Consider the following 10287-nt stretch of genomic DNA (forward strand, 5'->3'; position numbering starts at 1 on the left):
TTAACATACAAAATATCCACACTACTATGCACAATATGTAGACAGGACACTCAGTACAAACATTAACCCAGAGCTCAAGCTCTACTTGGAGAGATGCAGCAGACACACAGACAATAAGAGAAACATCTCCTCCTTGATATACTGTACCATGTATTTGACTCACTCTATGGGAAAGCAGAAGAGAATTCTCCCTCCTTGAACCATGCGTGTTGTAAGACACAACTTAAATGCCGGGAGCAAGGGGCTAGTAACCCCTTCTACTGTATACATTACTAAATTTAAAAAGAAAAGCATTCATTTTTCTTTTTAGGTCACCCTGCCTCAGTGGGATATGACAGACTTGACTCAAAACCTGTTTAAGCTCTATGCCAATGAAAAAACAAAAATACATACAGTGCTCTCTACCTGATGTAAAAAGTTCCACATCTGTCATCTACTTCAACAATATTGTTAAAAATATTTCCTAAATATGATTAGAATGTTTTACATGATGGTAGGATTGCTGGTGTCTTTTTTTTTCTGTCTCATACACATGCAAGATTTCAGGTACGTCTTGCTACTTCTACTTACACTTAGGTCACACTACACATACATGTACAAGCATATATATACATACCTCTCTGGGTTTTCTTCTATTTTCTTTCTAGTTCTAGTTCTTGTCTATTTCCTCTTACCTCCATGGGGAAGTGGAACAGAATTCTTCCTCCGCAAGCCATGGGTGTTGTAAGAGGCGACTAAAATGCCAGGAGCAAGGGGCTAGTAACCCCTTCTCCTGTATATATTACTAAATGTAAAAGGAGAAACTTTCCTTTTTCCTTTTGGGCCACCCTGCCTCGGTGGGATATGGCCGGTGTGTTGAAAGAAAGAAAGAAAGAAATTATTAGAATGTTATATTAAGTAAATTTATTGTAGATGTTCATACGTTATTGTCACCACTATTGTTCTACCACTCAATTATAACCAAAATTGTCAATCCACTCAAAATTACTCGTAATATTGTGTGTTATAGTTACTTAGCATTCTAGCACTAATCCTTACCCATGTAATGTAAATTACTGTTAAGACCTAGTAATAAGCAACAGATCAATGTCATCAATTAGTATTATTTAGTTCTAGGCCTAGTGTAAGTCTGCCTGAAATGCTGTGCATACTGCAGCCTTTTCAATTCTTTATAGTACTTTATTTCTATACTGTATAATGCTTTTAAAAATATAAAGTCTGATCTTGAATATTTTGGCACTGGTATAGCAAATCAAATGACCCATATAACTGTAACATCTCCAATGTACTAGGGTGGCCTATGACTATGCACATATAAAAACACAAACAGACACACACACAAAAAAAAAAACACACACAAAGACTGCCCCAGTTTCATCTTAAAATAAGTATTTACTAAACAAAAATTAAACACATCAGAACACGTTTAGAGGCAGCTACCTCTTGCCACTTCTTTGGTGTGTGAGGTTATGTTGTTTATTTCTACAAGACTGGATGGCACATGACTGTGTGAGGTGTAAAATATAAGTGAGCTTTAGGCTCTACTTCATCTGTGCTATACACAAATTAGATTTAAGCAGACTGCAGATTACACATTCATTATGTGACAGGCCAGCAACACAATGCAGTATCTTGTACAGTATAGGATTTTAAGTTTTCTTGTTTGACAAATCCATTTAAAATCTGTATACTGTTTAAAATCACATTAATGTGAATACAATTTCTGAAGCTAGTTTTGGGTCACCAACGTAGGATAATGTACAATACTCACTGAAGCTATTTTATACAAGGAATTAACTGCTGCCAAGAAATTGCCACCTATTTCTGGGGCTTTTATTGCAGACAAATTTTGCATTGGATGTCATCCATTTTCTTTGAATGGTATGATGAGTTGATGGTGTCTTGTGGCCACAGAGCACTAATTGGTTGGTCAATTTTACCAGGGAAAATTTGTTTACCAAGGTTTATTTGTCGTGTGATCAGAAACTCCTACTCAAAACAGTACCAATACTGGCAACAAGTAGTACTGAAGATCATAAACAAGTGACTCGTGTAGCTCATTTAAAATCTCAAGAATATACAGCTTAAAGTTCCAGCTATCAGCTAAGTCCATTTTTCATTATCTGCACTTGGCTTTCCGCGAGAAATGTATGGACTAAGGCCAACAGGGGTTAGAAAATATTTGTTTTCTATTTATTCATTCAGAAGACAAACTTACAAAAGTGAACGGATGAAATAACGAACAAGGTGTTCAAATTTTTTGCTGATCTGGCATAGCACTGCTTGCAGGAACATGTCACGTTATCTGTTTCAGCAATAATCTTTACATCAGCTGGTAAAGGTAACAAGTCTTGTTCAACAATTGTGTTTATGACACCACTACTTTTCACTGGATCTATCTTGCACCTTTTCATACCTCCCACTCAAGTAAGTGTAGATTATAAAATATCTCTAACCTACATTCTAGAGTATACCATAAGTATTTCAATCCACCCCCAGTAGTTCAGAGGTCATGATACACTGCTTAATCAAGGTCCTTAATAGCATAAAAGAACCTAATGGATTCAATTCACGAGCAAGAAGAGTTCTGCTGTATGTTGTCAACCTAATTCCACACAGGATAGATGCAGAGTGGTTAATTCAAGCTCTCTATTAGCATGAGATCCTAGTGTAATCATTTCAACTCATAAGCAAGAAGAGTACTGCTGTACTTGGTCAACCCAACGGCACATGGGATCAAAGGTACAAGTAGTGCCACGTACAGTATTTATCTAATGATCTAATTCTACTCACCACGGCTGCTGACCCAGGAAGCATGTGCGAGCTAGTTAATTTCCGCACTGTGGGTGTGCTGCTAGGGCTATTGGTGCTGTTAGTACTGGTGCTGATACCACTGGAACTGGAAGCTGCTTGGATGCTACTATTACCACTATTACTACCTACAATAGCTGTGCCCAAGGGTATCTGCCAAATGAAAAAAAATTATGGCCCATCAGAATGAAAAGTCACTATTTTAAGTAGCCTCTTTCACTACTAACTGTAGTGACTTACCAGTAGTTTACAAGGTCTTGAAATGAAAAATCTTAAAATTGACTATAATAATAAAAGAGAAAGCTAAAAATAAATATCTGACAAGCCCACTTCCTGTGCAAAACTAATATAAAGTACAATATTAAGTCTTAAGAAAAGTTATAGTACTGTATTACAAACCAGGGTCTTTGAAGAATACATTTAAAATAGTCCTAAAGAATTTCCTGAAAGGCACTAAAAATTAATGTTACTTCAAGAAAGAAAATGGTGTAATATTAACACTAATCACAAGAGAAAATTTTTCTACTTCAAGCTACACAACAAATAAGGAATACTGTAGCTCAAATCTTGAGTTATCAGTTTACAAGAAAAAATAACTTCCAAACTTTCCAGCAATAATTCAATTTCCAAACTTTCCAACAATAATTTAAGTAGATTTTGGCTTAAAAATTTTTAAAGATGAATATGCAAAAAATTAGATGTAATATGCCATTAATTGCCATTAACTACCTTTGTTCTATTTTGTAACAAAAGTTTATCAATAGGTTTTTAAATAAATTGAATGAGAGAAATGGTATACAATTCAGACATGATGGAAAAGTACAAATGCAGTGTAATGAGATCATTTATTGATGTTTTTCTTATGCACTGGGTCCTATATATTGATGTTTCACCCATGCAATGAGTTCTATATATTGATGTTTCACCCATGCAATGGGCTCTATATATTGATGTTTCACCCATGCAATGGGCTCTATATATTGATGTTTCACCCATGCAATGGGTTCTTTCAATTCACTTGTAAGTGACAAATGTGTATTTCCAAGCTGAAGAAGAAAGAATATGAGAAAAAGAAGGAAGATCTTACAAATGGCTTATATAGAACAGTATAATACAAGTGATTTTATTTTCATCCATTGTCTTACCTTATGGATAACCACTTTTTAATTTTTACATTTCACTCATGACCCCCAAAAGTTAATGAGGTCTAGCACTATACAGACTAGTATTTATTGTATAAATCAATTTAATATGTATCTCCACCTTATGTCCTATAATTCTCACGACCCCCACGCTTCCTTTGCAACAGATACTGTATTTTCCATTCTTTATCTTTCCTTATTTATTCCTGCCTTTTTTTTGTCTCCTCCCTTATAAATTCGGTGTTAAACAGTGGTGGCTTCATTTTATTTGCAAACTAAAATTCACTCCTTAAAATTTTTAATATTAAAACCTTTGAAATGCCTAAAATTTTGCGTAAGGCCACTATCTCAAGAGTATCGCATGCTCACAGCACTGTACACCACAGTTAACACCTGACAATTATTCAGCATACCCCCCTTTGAAAAAAGAAAAAATACTGGTAATTGGAGAATGGTTTATATTTCTGCACTAATGTGAATAATCTTACAAAGGAACTGGGCTATAAACATTCCGATGAATGAAAACTCTTCACAGATTCCAGTAAGGTCAGTTTGAAAGCAGTGCTCCTTCACAACAGCAATGAAAAGCCAAACCATACCACGGGCGGGGTTAGAACCCGCGATCAGAGAGTCTCAAAACTCCAGTTCTGAGACTCTCTGATCGCAGGTTCTAACCCCGCCCGTGGTATGGTCTGTTTGCAATCATGTCATTACGATTTCGTGAATCAAGTTAATGAAAAGCCACCTGTGCCAGTGGCTCATACTGTGGAATTAATTTAATGTACTACATGTACTAAGAAAAAATACAATAGCTACAAAAACTGCACAGTGCTATTAAATAGCAAACTGTATTGCTCCCTAATTATGAGAAAAAACTGGCTCTGAAAACTTTAAATCATAAATAAGGGACGAAAATTTGCATCTTAATTTCCACATACCATACATAATTCCTAATCGAGGAAGCTAATATTTTCATTAAGACTATTCATTATGGAAAATAACGAAAAATTAAAATACCTAAAAATTACAAAAAATAACTGAAAGTTGTCAAAAATAATGAAAAAATGACCCATAATTACAAGAAATAACTAAAATAACCATAAATTATGAAAAATAACTGAACTTTACCCAAAAAAAATTCAGTTTGAACTATTTTTGATGCTACTTAAGAATTTTTTTTTTTAACAAGTTGGCAGTCTCCCACCGAGGCAGGGTGACCCAAAAAGAAAGAAAATCCCCAAAAAGAAAATACTTTCATCATTCAACTCTTTCACCTCACTCACACATAATCACTGTTTTTGCAGAGGTGCTCAGAACACAACAGCTTAGAAGCATATACGTATAAAGATACACAACATATCCCTCCAAACTGTCAATATCCCGAACCCCTCCTCTAGAGTGCAGGCATTGTACTTCCCATTTCCAGGACTCAAGTCCGGGTTTATAAAAATACTTAAGAATATGCACTTAAAAACATAGAAAGGGAAAGTTTTGCCATGATACAAGGCTGTTTTCTGACCAGATCTACCTGGAGTTCATTACCTTTGTAACTTGCCATGATTGTGACCAGATCTACCTGGAGTTCATTACCTTTGTAACTAGTTCAGCTATCATAACTTTGGGGTCCAGTCCCTGGACCCATTATGTACCTCTGTAATCTTTTGACTACTGCCCACAGGATGGGTATGGGGTGCATAATAAACATATTAAACTAAACTCTTCTCTGATTTTTCCATTTCTAAGGCCCTCAAGTGAGGTTCCTTGATTCTGGTGAGGGGCTCTTGATCTATTTTTTTTTTATCACACTGGCCGATTCCCACCAAGGCAGGGTGGCCCGAAAAAGAAAAACTTTCACCATCATTCACTCCATCACTGTCTTGCCAGAAGGGTGCTTTACACTACAGTTTTTAAACTGCAACATTAACACCCCTCCTTCAGAGTGCAGGCACTGTACTTCCCATCTCCAGGACTCAAGTCCGGCCTGCCGGTTTCCCTGAACCCCTTCATAAATGTTACTTTGCTCACACTCCAACAGCACGTCAAGTATTAAAAACCATTTGTCTCCATTCACTCCTATCAAACACGCTCACGCATGCCTGCTGGAAGTCCAAGCCCCTCGCACACAAAACCTCCTTTACCCCCTCCCTCCAACCTTTCCTAGGCCGACCCCTACCCCGCCTTCCTTCCACTACAGACTGATACACTCTTGAAGTTATTCTGTTTCGCTCCATTCTCTCCACATGTCCGAACCACCTCAACAACCCTTCCTCAGCCCTCTGGACAACAGTTTTGGTAATCCCGCACCTCCTCCTAACTTCCAAACTACGAATTCTCTGCATTATATTCACACCACACATTGCTCTCAGACATGACATCTCCACTGCCTCCAGCCTTCTCCTCGCTGCAACATTCATCACCCATGCTTCACACCCATATAAGAGCGTTGGTAAAACTATACTCTCATACATTCCCCTCTTTGCCTCCAAGGACAAAGTTCTTTGTCTCCACAGACTCCTAAGTGCACCACTCACCCTTTTCCCCTCATCAATTCTATGATTCACCTCATCTTTCATAGACCCATCCGCTGACACGTCCACTCCCAAATATCTGAATACATTCACCTCCTCCATACTCTCTCCCTCCAATCTGATATCCAATCTTTCATCACCTAATCTTTTTGTTATCCTCATAACCTTACTCTTTCCTGTATTCACTTTCAATTTTCTTCTTTTGCACACCCTACCAAATTCATCCACCAATCTCTGCAACTTCTCTTCAGAATCTCCCAAGAGCACAGTGTCATCAGCAAAGAGCAACTGTGACAACTCCCACTTTATGTGTGATTCTTTATCTTTTAACTCCACGCCTCTTGCCAAGACCCTCGCATTTACTTCTCTTACAACCCCATCTATAAATATATTAAACAACCACGGTGACATCACACATCCTTGTCTAAGGCCTACTTTTACTGGGAAATAATTTCCCTCTTTCCTACATACTCTAACTTGAGCCTCACTATCCTCGTAAAAACTCTTCACTGCTTTCAGTAACCTACCTCCTACACCATACACCTGCAACATCTGCCACATTGCCCCCCTATCCACCCTGTCATACGCCTTTTCCAAATCCATAAATGCCACAAAGACCTCTTTAGCCTTATCTAAATACTGTTCACTTATATGTTTCACTGTAAACACCTGGTCCACACACCCCCTACCTTTCCTAAAGCCTCCTTGTTCATCTGCTATCCTATTCTCCGTCTTACTCTTAATTCTTTCAATAATAACTCTACCATACACTTTGCCAGGTATACTCAACAGACTTATCCCCCTATAATTTTTGCACTCTCTTTTATCCCCTTTGCCTTTATACAAAGGAACTATGCATGCTCTCTGCCAATCCCTAGGTACCTTACCCTCTTCCATACATTTATTAAATAATTGCACCAACCACTCCAAAACTATATCCCCACCTGCTTTTAACATTTCTATCTTTATCCCATCAATCCCGGCTGCCTTACCCCCTTTCATTTTACCTACTGCCTCACGAACTTCCCCCACACTCACAACTGGCTCTTCCTCACTCCTACAAGATGTTGTTCCTCCTTGCCCTATACACGAAATCACAGCTTCCCTATCTTCATCAACATTTAACAATTCCTCAAAATATTCCCTCCATCTTCCCAATACCTCTAACTCTCCATTTAATAACTCTCCTCTCCTATTTTTAACTGACAAATCCATTTGTTCTCTAGGCTTTCTTAACTTGTTAATCTCACTCCAAAACTTTTTCTTATTTTCAACAAAATTTGTTGATAACATCTCACCCACTCTCTCATTTGCTCTCTTTTTACATTGCTTCACCACTCTCTTAACCTCTCTCTTTTTCTCCATATACTCTTCCCTCCTTGCATCACTTCTACTTTGTAAAAACTTCTCATATGCTAACTTTTTCTCCCTTACTACTCTCTTCACATCATCATTCCACCAATCGCTCCTCTTCCCTCCCGCACCCACTTTCCTGTAACCACAAACTTCTGCTGAACACTCTAACACTACATTTTTAAACCTACCCCATACCTCTTCGACCCCATTGCCTATGCTCTCATTAGCCCATCTATCCTCCAATAGCTGTTTATATCTTACCCTAACTGCCTCCTCTTTTAGTTTATAAACCTTCACCTCTCTCTTCCCTGATGCTTCTATTCTCCTTGTATCCCATCTACCTTTTACTCTCAGTGTAGCTACAACTAGAAAGTGATCTGATATATCTGTGGCCCCTCTATAAACATGTACATCCTGAAGTCTACTCAACAGTCTTTTATCTACCAATACATAATCCAACAAACTACTGTCATTTCGCCCTACATCATATCTTGTATACTTATTTATCCTCTTTTTCTTAAAATATGTATTACCTATAACTAAACCCCTTTCTATACAAAGTTCAATCAAAGGGCTCCCATTATCATTTACACCTGGCACCCCAAACTTACCTACCACACCCTCTCTAAAAGTTTCTCCTACTTTAGCATTCAGGTCCCCTACCACAATTACTCTCTCACTTGGTTCAAAGGCTCCTATACATTCACTTAACATCTCCCAAAATCTCTCTCTCTCCTCTGCATTCCTCTCTTCTCCAGGTGCATACACGCTTATTATGACCCACTTCTCGCATCCAACCTTTACTTTAATCCACATAATTCTTGAATTTACACATTCATATTCTCTTTTCTCCTTCCATAACTGATCATTCAACATTACTGCTACCCCTTCCTTTGCTCTAACTCTCTCAGATACTCCAGATTTAATCCCATTTATTTCCCCCCACCGAAACTCCCCTACCCCCTTCAGCTTTGTTTCGCTTAGGGCCAGGACATCCAACTTCTTTTCATTCATAACATCAGCAATCATCTGTTTCTTGTCATCCGCACTACATCCACGCACATTTAAGCATCCCAGTTTTATAAAGTTTTTCTTCTTCTCTTTTTTAGTAAATGTCTACAGGAGAAGGGGTTACTAGCCCATTGCTCCCGGCATTTTAGTCGCCTCATACGACACGCATGGCTTACGGAGGAAAGATTCTTTTCCACTTCCCCATGGACAATAGAAGAAATAAAGAGGAACAAGAGCTATTTAGAAAAAGGAGAAAAACCTAGATGTATGTATTTATATCACATTCATCTTATAAAAACTCTTGTAACCTTCCATGAAAGCTGTATATATCAGATTTTTTCAAGTTTGTGGGGAGGAATTGATCCAACAAAGTGTCTTCAAGACCATTTTCTATTTTGAGAGAAAAGGGTTTCTCACCCCAAAAAATCCCTGAACTATAGTTCAGTGTTTCTCGCCATTTTTGGCCAGATTTTCAAAAATGACTTAAAATCACACCAGGAATACTATTTTCTATACTGATTCCAAATATACACTTAAACATGCAAAATCAGATCATTTTAGCATCAAAGTCCCTCCTTTCCTGGTAATGCCTAATAAAGGAAGATCATATTTTCATTAAGGCTATTCATTATGGAAAAAAATTAAAAATCACGAAAAACAACTAATAATTACAAGAAATAATTAAAAGTTATCAAAAATAACAAAAACTAAAATAATGAGAAATAACTAAGAATTTGGAAAAATAACAATAAATTTCCAAAAATAAGAAATTAACCCCTTGACTGTCGCAACCCCAAATCCTGAGGTGTCTCTTGGTGCCGCGAAATTTAAAAAAAAAAAAAAAATTATGAAATGATAGAGAATCTTTTCCTGATTGTAATGACACCAAAAAAAACGAAATTTGATGGAAAACTGAAAGAATTACGCTCTCGCGAGGTTAAGTGACCTCAGCGATATTTACGAATTGGCGATTTCGCCCACTTTGAGCCCTATTTTCGGCTAATTCCATTATTCCAGTCGACCAAACTCATAGCTATTTCTTTAAAACTCCATTTTTTCTATCGATTGAGTACAAGTAACTGCCCATTTACCGATTTCAACTACCCAATAACGTGGTCAGAAATTTGCAATTTGGCCAATTTCACAAAAATTAAAAAATATGACAATTACAAAATAGGGTCCAGAATGAACAATGCAGACATTCCTGGCTCTAAAATAACATTTTCTTTGTTCATCAGTCACGTCTCCAGGCCCCTCTGATATTACTCTTGCTTTCTATTTTGAATTTTTATTCAAACAAAAAAATAGAAGATTTACTGTTATGCAGACTACTGCAATATTGTAATAATTGTATAAATAATGTCAACCCATTCATGACTGCATATTAGAATGGCTAGTTGGACATTTATTGGACAATGACATCATTTGTTTACTTTTGA

The 10287-nt window shown here is 37.2% G+C and overlaps 1 protein-coding gene across 3 annotated transcripts in view; it reads right to left on the minus strand.

Moving 5' to 3' along the window:
* Positions 1–2793: 2793 nt before the first annotated feature.
* LOC128692650 (uncharacterized) overlaps positions 2794–10287 on the minus strand; it is a gene marked incomplete at its 3' end in the record, with an annotated part of 16641 nt that continues 9147 nt past the window's right edge. For all 3 annotated transcript variants that reach the window (XM_070081226.1, XM_070081225.1, XM_070081224.1), the window contains 1 exon segment: positions 2794–2964. In XM_070081226.1, coding sequence (XP_069937327.1) covers positions 2794–2964 — 171 coding nt within the window.

Source organism: Cherax quadricarinatus, unplaced genomic scaffold, assembly GCF_038502225.1.
Source record: "Cherax quadricarinatus isolate ZL_2023a unplaced genomic scaffold, ASM3850222v1 Contig1996, whole genome shotgun sequence".
Taxonomy (NCBI): Eukaryota; Metazoa; Arthropoda; class Malacostraca; order Decapoda; family Parastacidae; genus Cherax; species Cherax quadricarinatus.